General features: G+C 36.1%; 1 protein-coding gene across 5 annotated transcripts in view; it reads right to left on the reverse strand.

Moving 5' to 3' along the window:
• The window catches only part of LOC133657115 (2-oxoglutarate dehydrogenase-like, mitochondrial), a 105188-nt gene that overhangs the window by 41763 nt on the left and 50981 nt on the right, over positions 1-12444 (reverse strand). For all 5 annotated transcript variants that reach the window (XR_009827228.1, XR_009827229.1, XR_009827230.1 and 2 more), the window contains 4 exons: positions 9835-9960; positions 7261-7333; positions 4149-4312; positions 51-208 (listed from right to left, as the gene is read on the reverse strand). Coding sequence is in view for 2 of the 5 variants with exons in the window: in XM_062058058.1 (XP_061914042.1) it covers positions 51-208; positions 4149-4312; positions 7261-7333; positions 9835-9960 (521 nt within the window). In the remaining 3 variants the exon portion in view is untranslated. The remainder of the gene's footprint in view (positions 1-50; positions 209-4148; positions 4313-7260; positions 7334-9834; positions 9961-12444) is intronic.

The raw sequence follows: 12444 nt of genomic DNA on the forward strand, positions 1-12444 counted from the left end.
AATGAGTATGTTTTTTTCCATGCGTACTACTAGTAGACAGCGGCTCTCACCTCACGAGTCTCTTGTTGGCCACCACGGTGAGGAAACGAGGTCTGACGTAGTCGTAGTAGCCCATGTTCTTGTGCTCCTCCTGACACCAGACCAGCTCGGCCGAGCTGTTGTGCTTTTCCACCTCTGCTCGGACCAGGTCGAAGGGGAAAGGAGAGATCTGGGACAGAAGAATGCATCATTGCCCGAGTCTCGTGGAGCACTTTGACTGGAATATGCAGAAAAAATACGCCTGTGAAGTCGCACAAAAATCTAATTGGAATAATTGTTAAAGGGGAACTGCACTTTTTTTGGAATTTTGCCTATCATTCACAACACATACTTTGGTTCTTTTATGAATTTATTATGGGTCTACTGAAAATGTGAGCAAATCTGCTGGGTCAAAAGTATACATACAGCAATGTTAATATTTGGTTACATGTCCCTTTCACTGCAATAAGGCACTTTTGGTAGCCATCCACAAGCTTCTGGTTAAATTTTTGACCACTCCTCTTGACAAAATCGGTGCAGTTCAGCTAAATGTGTTGGTTTTCTGACATGGACTTGTTTCTTCAGCATTGTCCACACGTTTAAGTCAGGACTTTGGGAAGGCCATTCTAAAACCTTAATTCTAGCCTGATTTTAGCCATTCCTTTACCACTTTTGACGTGTGTTTGGGGTCATTGTCCTGTTGGAACTCGCCATACAGCAATAGATGATATCTGCCTATTACCTAACACCTTCTATGTCAGCTACTTCTCTTTGTTTCTAATGTCTATTTTCTTTTTTCTGCTGGATCTACTCTCTATTTTATGCTGCTGCTGTCACATATACTGTAATATGGTACATGGTAATTGTTATATATTGTGTATATGTTATAGACATAATATAATATATCTGTATATATAATATACTGTACACATATGTATTTATTCGTATATATGTTATACTTTATATTGCTATATTTCAGGGGTCACCAACCTTTTTGAAAGCAAGAGCTACTTCTTGGGTACTGATTAATGCGAAGGGCTACCAGTTTGATACACACTTAGATAAATAGCCAATTTGCTCAATTTACCTTTAACTCTATGTTATTATTAATAATTAATGATATTTACACTTAATTGAACGGTTTAAAAGAGGAGAAAACACGAAAAAAATGACAATTAAATTTTGAAACATAGTTTATCTTCAATTTCGACTCTTTAAAATTCTAAATTCAACCGAAAAAAAGAAGAGAAAAACTTAAAAAAATAATTTATGGAACATCATTAGTAATTTTTCCTGATTAAGATTAATTTTAGAATTTTGATGACATGTTTTAAATAGGTTAAAATCCAATCTACACTTTGTTAGAATATATAACAAATTGGACCAAGCTACATTTCTAACAAAGACAAATCATTATTTCTTCTAGATTTTCCAGAACAAAAATTTTAAAATACATTCAAAAGACTTTGAAATAAGATTTAAATTTGATTCTACAGATTTTCTAGATTTGCCAGAATATTTTTTTTGAATTTTTATCATAATAAGTTTGAAGAAATATTTCACAAATATTCTTCGTCGAAAAAACAGAAGTTAAAATGAAGAATTAAATTACAATTTATTTATTCTTTACAATAAAAAAAATACATTTACTTGAACATTGATTTAAATTGTCAGGAAAGAAGAGGAAGGAATTTAAAAGGTAAAAAGGTATATGTGTTTAAAAATCCTAAAATCATTTTTGAGGTTGTATTTTTTCTCTAAATTTGTCTTTCTGAAAGTTATAAGAAGCAAAGTAAAAAAAAAAAAAAGAATTTATTTAAACAAGTGAAGACCAAGTCTTTAAAATATTTTCTTGGATTTTCAAATTCTATTTGAGTTTTGTCTCTCTTAGAATTAAAAATGTCGGGCAAAGCGAGACCAGCTTGCTAGTAAATAAATACAATTTAAAAAATAGAGGCAGCTCACTGGTAAGTGCTGCTATTTGAGCTATTTTTAGAACAGGCCAGCGGGCTACTCATCTGGTCCTTACGGGCTACCTGGTGCCCGCGGGCACCGCGTTGGTGACCCCTGCTATATTTAGTCTATTTATACCTGCATTGTCCTTTCCATCCTTACACTTTCCATCGTTGTAACTGAGCTACTGTGTTGAACAATTTCCCTTGTGGATCATTAAAGTTTGTCTAAGTCTAAGTCTAAGGAACACCCAACTGCGCCCAAGACCCAACCTCCGGGCTGATGATTTTAGGTTGTCCTGAAGAATTTGGAGGTAATCCACCTTTTTCATTGTCCCATTTACTCTCTGTAAAGCACCAGTTTCACTGGCAGCAAAACAGGCCCAGAGCATAATACTACCACCACCATGCTTTACGGTAGGCCTGGTGTTCCTGGGATTAAAGGCCTCACCTTTTCTCCTCCAAATATATTTCTGGGTATTGTGGCCAAACAGCTCAATTTTTGTTTCATCTGACCACAGAACTTTCCTCCAGAAGGTCTTATCTTTGTCCATGTGATGTCAGATGAAACAAAAATTGAGCCGTAGTTTGGGGACCCCGCTGTCGATAATGGATATACTTTATTAATCATGTGAGGGAAATAATTACAGTTTTTTGAAGATGGACTTCATTCTTGTTCCATAATGAGATTTTTTTTAATAACTTAACCAGAAACTACTTGGGAAAAAGCAATGGAAGTAAACGTGGGCTCACTTCTTGGCATGTAAGAGGTCACTCTTGCAGTTCTAATATGAACATTCACTGCTGTCATAACAATTTTTTTTTTCCTTGTGAACTTTCTGTGTAATTAGTAATAAAAAGCCCAATAAAACACATTTTTCCCTTTTTCTACCAAAAAATTGGAAAACTGGTACACATTGAAGACAGGAAGTGAAGAAATGACCGTGTTAGTACAGTAATTGCTGTGATATAAACACGTAAGATTAAATAAGATCTGCTTCTTACTGTATGTTTACTGTGTTAGTAATTGCTGTGATGCAAACAAGGGGTAGGATTAAATAAGCTCTGCTTCTTTCTACTCCTTTTCGGACATGTGTAACTGTAACCATTCAATCCAGGCCACCTTTCCTTATACGCAGATCACAAGCTGTGCATGAAGAAGCGCAAGTAAATTGTCAATTAATAAATGACAGGGTGCTTCATACTGAATTTTACAGCAAACTGATTCTTAGCCTTGTTTACTGCTCCATCACTGATAAGAATACAATTGCAAATAAACATATTTTTAAATATACGTTTTATTCTTAATCCAAAAAATATGTATCACTAATTATTTATTATAAATATTTTTGTCCATATCTTTGTATTTATTATTCATTTTCTAAAAATTAAATTATTGAACCATTTCTTTGCCATGAATATATTTTAGTACAAAACATGCATTAAATTGAATCCAAGATTGAATAAAAAAGTATAACATTTTTCACATAAATAAAAATGTGTGAAAAATGTTTGCAATAGTACGGAGCCCCAAAGGGACATGGGGGAAAAAATTTTTAAAATAATTAAACTTTTTTTTTTTTAAGACATGTATCTCGTGCGCACGAGAAACTTTCTCGTGCGCACGAGATACATGTCAGCTCATAGTAGACATGTCTATGAGAAACTTTTTATAAAGTTATAAAAAAAATTAAAATAAATTAAAAACAATTTATATATATATATATATATATATATATATATACTGTATATATTTTTTTAGACATGTATCTCGTGCGCACGAGATACATGTCTAAAAAATAAAAAATTAATAAAAAATTATAATTTATTTATATACTGTATATATTTTTTTAGACATGTATCTCGTGCGCACGAGATACATGTCTAAAAAATAAAAAATTAATAAAAAATTATAATTTATTTTTTTTATTACTTTTTTTATAACTATAAAAAGTTTCTCGTGCACACGAGGAACATGTCTAAAAAAAAAAAATTTTTTTTAATTATAAAAAAAACAATTCCCCCATGTCCTTTTAGGGGCTCCATACAATAGTGCAATAGTCTTCAAAATAAAATGTTACTTAGGGCCCCAATTTAGCCATGCATGTTAAAAAAAACAACTAAACAAACCATTACCAGTACTGTACTTCTGGACCATCCCCGCATGTTGAGACAAACCTGTTCCAGTCTGATGATGGCGACTTCTTTCTCCAGGTTCTGTTGCTTCCTCTCTTTGGTCAGCTCATAGTAGACTTTGCCGGTGCAGAAGATCAACCTTCTCACTTGGTCTGGACTTTGGCTGCAAGGTCCCTGGTCTGGGATCAGCCTCTTGAATCTAGTACCTGCACAAGTTAAACACAACAATTACTGACTTGCACCGCTCACCAGCATTAACAGTGAAGAATAGTACATTAAAGAGTAAAATAAATCAAATTGTTGGGTATAATAATTGATGATAAAATGAACTGGAAATCTCATACAAAAATATTACAACATAAGGTGGCAAGAAATATTTTTTATAACGAATAAAGCAAATATGTATTGGATCAAAAACCACACCATATTCTCTATTGCTCACTAGTGTTACAAAACCCAAAAGCAGTGAAGTTGGCACGTTGTGTAAATGGTAAATAAAAACAGAATACAATGATTTGCAAATCCTTTTCAACTTATATTCTACTGAACAGACTGCAAAGACAAGATATATTAATGTTGGAAATGAGAAACATTTGTATTTCTTTTTGCAAATAATCATTAACTTAGAATTTAATGGCAGGAACACATTGCAAAAAAGTTGGCACAGGGGCATTTTTACCACTGTGTTACATGGCCTTTCCTTTTAACAACACTCAGTAAACGTTTGGGAACTAAAGAGACCAATTTTTGAAGCTTTTCAGGTGGAATTATTTCCCATTCTTGCTTGATGTACAGCTTAAGTTGTTCAACAGTCCGGGGTCACATTTTCAATGGGAGACAGGTATGGACTACAGGCAGGCCAGTCTAGTACCCGCACTCTTTTACTACGAAGCCACGCTGTTGGACAGAATGTGGCTTGGCATTGTCTTGCTGAAATAAGCAGGGGCGTCCATGAAAAATATGTTGCTTGGATGGCAACATATGTTGCTCCTAAACCTGTATGTACCTTTCAGCATTAATGGTGCCTTCTTAGATGTGTAAGTTACCCATGCCTTGGGCACTAATACACCCCCATACCATCACAGATGCTGGCTTTTCAACTTTGCGCCTAGAACAATCTCAATGGTTCTTTTCCTCTTTGTTCCGGAGGACACGACGTCCGCAGTTTCCAAAAACAATTTGAAATGTGGACTCGTCAGACCACAGAACATTTTCCCACTTTGCATCAGTCCAGCGAAGCGTTTCTGGGTGTTGTTGATAAATGGCTTTCGCTTTGCATAGTAGAGTTTTAACTTGCACTTAAAGATGTAGCAACAAACTGTAATTACTGACAGTGGGTTTCTGAAGTGTTCCTGAGCCCATGTGGTGATATCCTTTACACACTGATGTCACTTTTTGATGCAGTACCGCCTGAGGGATCAAAAGTCACGGGCATTCAATGTTGGTTTTCAGCCTTGCTGCTTACGTGCAGTGATTTCTCCAGATTCTCTGAAACTTTTGATGATATTACGGACCATAGATGGTGAAATCCCTAAATTCCTTGCAATAGCTGGTTGAGAAATGTTGTTCTTAAACAATTTGCTCACGCATTTGTTGACAAAGTGGTGACCCTCGCCCCATCATTGCTTGTGAATGACTGAGCATTTAATGGAAGCTGCTTTTATACCCAATCATGGCACCCACCTGTTCCCAATTAGCCTGTTCACCTGTGGGATGTTCCAAATACGTGTTTGATGAGCATTCCTCAACTTTCTCAGTCTTTTTTGCCACTTGTGCCATCTTTTTTTGAAACATGTTGCAGGCATCAAATTCCAAATGAGCTATTATTTGCAAAAAATAAAGTTTACCAGTTCGAACGTTAAGTATCTTGTCTTTGCAGTCTATTCAATTGAATATAGGTTGAAAAGGATTTGCAAATCATTGTATTCTGTTTTTATTTACAATTTACACAACGTGCCAACTTCACTGGTTTTGTATTATCTAAATTATTGCGTAGCTATATGGGGAAAAAACTACAAAAGTACACTTTATTCACTAATCGTGTTGCAAATGAGGTAGGTTAGAATTATACAATATATTAAATATCGAGAACATATAAACCCTTTATGTATTGAACCAAATATCCTGAAATTCAATAATTTTGTATATTTGCAAACAGCTAAAATTATGCACAAAGCAAAGTGTAATCTGCTACCCAAGAAACACTTCTTCTCAACAAAAGAGGAGAAATACACTACCGTTCAAAAGTTTGGGGTCACCCAAACAATTTTGTGGAATAGCCTTCATTTCTAAGAACAAGAATAGACTGTCGAGTTTCAGATGAAAGTTCTCTTTTTCTGGCCATTTTGAGCGTTTAATTGACCCCACAAATGTGATGCTCCAGAAACTCAATCTGCTCAAACGAAGGCCAGTTTTGTAGCTTCTGTAACGAGCTAAACTGTTTTCAGATGTGTGAACATGATTGCACAAGGGTTTTCTAATCATCAATTAGCCTTCTGAGCCAATGAGCAAACACATTGTACCATTAGAACACTGGAGTGATAGTTGCTGGAAATGGGCCTCTATACACCTATGTAGATATTGCACCAAAAACCAGACATTTGCAGCTAGAATAGTCATTTACCACATTAGCAATGTATAGAGTGTATTTCTTTAAAGTTAAGACTAGTTTAAAGTTATCTTCATTGAAAAGTACAGTGCTTTTCCTTCAAAAATAAGGACATTTCAATGTGACCCCAAACTTTTGAACGGTAGTGTATAACCTCAGAGAAAAATGTGAATTAAAACAACACCTAATACCTTTAGTATATAAGTATGTGGAAGTTAAATATGGATTAGATTAAACAAATAAGTCAATCAATGTTCTCATTCATCTCACTTTGTAAGTTACAATTTATTTTAATATTTATCTATTTATTTAATTCAAAATTTAATATTTATGGATTAAATTGTGAATAAATTGAGAACAGGAAGTGAATAAAAGTGTTAGTAATTGCTTTGACCTGGAAAATGGGTAGGATTAAATTAGCTCTGCTTCTTCCGACTCTTTTTCAAACATGTTGGGGAAAAAAAACAGAAAAATTGTGATGTATCATGTCGTAATTGTATGCATGTTCAAAATAAACTTAAAAAACCGTAATAGTTAAAAGCTCACCGTTGATGAGGTCGTCAAAACTGGACCTGGCCTCAGGGTGTCTGAGCAGGGATTTCGGAGTGAAAATAATCAGCTGTAAAACAAGAAAGTTTTGATCACACGAGGCCACCATGTGACAACCGTGTGATAAACAAATATCTTAACGTTCAGCCAACCAAAACAAGAATATTTGACTTTTTACGGAAAAAAGACAAAGAAACATAACAGGATATTCCCTATTGACACCCTGACTCATTTGCTCAGGGTGGTTTATTTTCTCATGCTCGACAGAGCGTCACATGTGCCGAGCGACGGGGGATCGGTTAAGAAAAACTGAAAAAAACACTCAAGCTGTGCGTAAAGAAAAAAAGATATGTTAATTAATCTACTTTTAAAAAGTTTTCACCCCCGTCAGAACCACGTAGGATGGTAATTATGAAATAAGTCATGTAATTCTTATAGTATTATTAATTTTGCAGCAAATAACATAACTATAGTGTTTATTTATTAAATGCAAAGATGCTGGGCTTTAATTGGAAGCTGGAAAAAAATCGGCTATTATTTACAAATTGTTAAAAGTCATAAAATATAAAAAATAATATGTAACTTTAATAATAATTTTGGCATGCATGAGAAAGTGTCGTGGAAAATATACCTCTCTTTGAACTAGTGTTGTTTCGATACCAATATTTTCTATGTATTTCGATACTTTTACAATAAAGGGGACCACAAAAAATGGCATTATTGGCTTTATTTTAACAAAAAATCTTATGATACATTAAACATATGTTTCTTATTGCAAGTTTGTCCTTAAATAAAATAGTGAACATACAAGACAACTTGTCAGGCTCAGAGACAGCTTCTTTCCCACAGCTGTCACCATCCTGAACTCAAACTTATAATAAATCATTCACCCTTATACAATATCCTACCCCAATACCCTACTGTGCAATATTACCCTTCGAGTGCAATACATCTGACACTGATTGTCATTACTTTATTACTCCAGTACTCTTGTTTTGTTCTGTATATTGTGCAGTTTTTTGTATATTGTTTTGTATATTGTACGGGATTGCTTATTGTTTTTATTGGATAGTAGTCTGTTTATTTCAATTCTTATTTTTTATCTTTATTACTTATGTGATTTATTTTTATTCCATATTTGTTTCCACAACCGCACTTTAAATTGGAGTCCTTAATCTCGTTATATGCAAATATAATGACAATAAAGTCAATTTTATTATTTTCTATTCTATTAGTAAGTAAGCAAACAAAGGCTCCTAATTAGTCTGCTGACTGTTAGAATAATGATGTATATATTATCACACTAACTTTAGTATGCTTAAAGTCCGTTGCTATAGTTATTAGCTATTGTGCTCAAGTTAGACTTTTCTAATCTATGCAAGGACAAAACTTCTTGTCTGAGGGGTGGCCTCAGCCGTAGATGTTATCTTTGTTTTAGCCCGCTAACAGCCAAGGACTTCAACGACCTCAACGAAGATAAGATGACAACACGCAGACGAAGCAGAGATTTCAACGACCTCAACGAAGATAAGATGACAACACGCAGACGAAGCGGGGACAAGGCCAAATCACAAGTCCCCCAGCACATTCCGTCACGTATTGTGCGTCCTGGAACTGCTTTGCATAATATATGTGACCACTCCTTTTAGAGGCGGCCTTAGTCTTGTTGACTGTGGAATAAATAGAGGGACGCAGGAGCTGAACCTTAGAGCGTAGGGAGAGACTGTGACTAAATGTGCAGCTCCATGCGTTCTCCTCATGAGCTAAATTGAACTCTGTCTCTGCATGATTCCTTGCTTCTTGTCTGATTAATAGATGTCATCAGTGTTTGAACCTGACACTGACATATGCAGTAACATATTGTGTCATTTATCATTCTATTATTTTGTCAAAATTATTAAGGACATGTGGTAGAAAATTAATTATTAATCTACTTGTTCATTCACTGTTAATATCTGCTTATTTTCTGATTTAACATGTTCTATCTACACTTCTGTTCAAATGTAATAATTACTTATTCTTCTGTTGTTTGGACTTTATTTCTCCTCCATTCAAAAATGCGGACGTTATCAGCACTACTGTCTGATTCCAATCAAGTCATCAGAATCAACTAATATTCTTGTCTTCATGAAAGAAAGGAATCTATATGTGTTAAATATGCTTGTATTATCATTAAACACCTGTAACTTGTTAACAAAAACATCTCTTTCATAAATAAATCAATATAAATTATATATATGAATGAGGTAGATCCCCTCGACTTGGTCAATTGAAAAGTAGCTCGCCTGCAGAAAAAGTGTGGACACCCTTGTTGTAGAGTTAATAACAACTAAACAATATTGTCTACAGCCACAGCTGTTAATGCTTAAGTTATTTTAATAATAAAGATATTGATAATAAAAGACCCACCCGAAGGTTATTTGCGTTTGTAGACCACGCACACTGGACACTCGACTGACTTGTTGCATTCATGTGCACAATTCGAAGGCAATCTGTGCAAAGTTTCACTTAAAAACATGAACTAAAACAGTAAATGAAATAAAAAGAAGACAGTTGCAAGTCATGCTTTACCGGCTTCCTGAACGGCAGCAGAATCTGCCGTCTGAGCGCATGACAGTAGTTAGCAGGCGTGGAGCAGTTGACCACAATCCAGTTACAGTCGTGCAGCTGCTGCACTTCAAAATCTCCACTGAAGTCCTTCATGGGGAGAAAAAAAACATATATATTTAAGGAAATTTCACTTTCAAAGTACAGCAATTTACATAAATTAAAGCTTTAATGGCATCATTGAGTGGAAGAGTTAGCCCACATAGACAGTATGCTCCCACTAATGGTTTGATCAATACCCCATTTCTGCTGATCTCTCCCAGGGAGCTTCCTCGTACCTGCTGACCCCCGGGACCTGGCTAACTGCTGAACACAACCCCATAGCAGGACTCCCTCTGCGGCCCATAATGAAGAAATTGCCAATCATCACTTAAGCACCTTCGCTGATGACGTAGCAAGAAGGCATAGTAACAGATTTAACGTAGAGGTGCACTGGCTGGACACGTCATTAGGCACACTTATAGTCATAAAATCCAATGCATGCATTCCTTTTTATTAGAGGTGTCCGATAATGGCTTTTTTGCAGATATCCGATATTCCGATATTATCCAACTCTTAATTACCGATACCGATATATACAGTCGTGGGATTAACACATTATTATGCCTAATTTTGTTGTGATGCCCCGCTGGATGCATTAAACAATGTAACATATTGTAGCGTCCCGGAAGAGTTAGTGGTGCAAGGGGTTCTGGGTATTTGTTCTGTTGTGTTTATGTTGTGTTACGGTGCGGATGTTCTCCCGAAATGTGTTTGTCATTCTTGTTTGGTGTGGGTTCACAGTGTGGCGCATATTTGTAACAGTGTTAAAGTTGTTTATACGGCCACCCTCAGTGTGACCTGTATGGCTGTTGACCAAGTATGCCTTGCATTCACTTGTGTGTGTGAAAAGCCGTAGATATTATGTGACTGGGCCGGCACGCAAAGGCAGTGCCTTTAAGGTTTATTGGCGCTCTGTACTTCTCCCTACGTCCGTGTACACAGCGGCGTTTTAAAAAGTCATACATTTTACTTTTTGAAACCGATACCGATAATTTCCGATATTACATTTTAAAGCATTTATCGGCCGATGATATCGGCAGTCCGAAATTATCGGACATTCCTACTTTTGTTTACATTTAAATACCATTAAGTAGACATAAACATACTTTTTCCACTCCAGTCCTGTAGGTGGCGATTATGCGCAGTAATAAAAATAAAATAAAAAGGCAACTGCCAGGTTTTAACAACACAACTTTAGCTGATCTGGTGGGTCACGACCCTACTTGGCCCCAATGCAAGCAGACTGTGACCTTCTCCTTGATTGTATGCACCTTTATCCAGGTCTGACACCATAATCCACCCCCACTGCAAATCATATTTGTAGTACCGTATTTTCCGGACCATGAAGCGCACCAGATTATAAGGCGCACTGCTGATGAATGGTCTATTTTCAATCTTTTTTCATACACAAACGTTTGTATAATATACAGTACATCAAACCATTAAAGGCCTACTGAAATAAAAATGTTTTATTTAAACGGGGATAGCAGATCTATTCTATGTGTCATACTTGATCATTTCGCGATATTGCCATATTTTTGCTGAAAGGATTTAGTATAGAACAACGACGATAAAGTTCGCAACTTTTGGTCTCTGATAAAAAAAAGGCTTGCCCCTACCGGAAGTAGCGTGACGTAGTCAGTTGAACATATACGCAAAGTTCCCTATTGTTCACAATGATGGCCGCATGAAGTGAGAGAGATTCGGACCGAGAAAGCGACAATTTCCCCATTAATTTGAGCGAGGATGAAAGATTTGTGGATGAGTAAAGTGCAAGTGAAGGACTAGTGGGGAGTTGAAGCTATTCAGATAGGGAAGATGCTGTGAGAGCCGGGGGTGACCTGATATTCAGCTGGGAATGACTACAACAGTAAATAAACACAAGACATATATATACTCTATTAGCCACAACACAACCAGGCTTATATTTAATATGCCACAAATTAATCCTGCATAAAAACACCTGCGTGTTTGTTACGCTAGCTCCTAGCTCCTCTGCTAGCTCCTAGCTCCATAGAACACGCCAATACAATTCAAACACCTGATCAACACACACAATCACTCAGCCCAAAAGACCGTTCACCTAACCCAAGGTTCATAAAGCTTATATATTTTTAAAAAGTTACGTACGTGACGCGCACGTACGGTCAAGCGATCAAATGTTTAGAAGCCAAAGCTGCATACTCACAGTAGCACGTCTGCGTCTTTGTCATCCAAATCAAAGTAATCCTGGTAAGAGTCTGTGTTGTCCCAGTTCTCTACAGGCGTCTGTGTAACCAAGTCAAAAGTCCTCCTGGTTAGAGTCTCTGTTATCCGAGTTCTTCCATCTTGACTGCATCTTTCGGGAATGTAAACAAAGAAGCGCCGGCTGTGTACTGTTGTGGCTGACTACGTTCGAAAAATACGTCCATTTCGCACCGACAACTTTCTTCTTTGCTTGCTCAGCTTCTTTCTCCATAATGCAATGAACATGATTGAAACAGATTCACGAACACAGATGTCCAAAATACTGTGGAATTATGAAATGAAAAC

The sequence above is a fragment of the Entelurus aequoreus genome, linkage group LG09, assembly GCF_033978785.1.
Source record: "Entelurus aequoreus isolate RoL-2023_Sb linkage group LG09, RoL_Eaeq_v1.1, whole genome shotgun sequence".
NCBI classification, from domain to species: Eukaryota; Metazoa; Chordata; class Actinopteri; order Syngnathiformes; family Syngnathidae; genus Entelurus; species Entelurus aequoreus.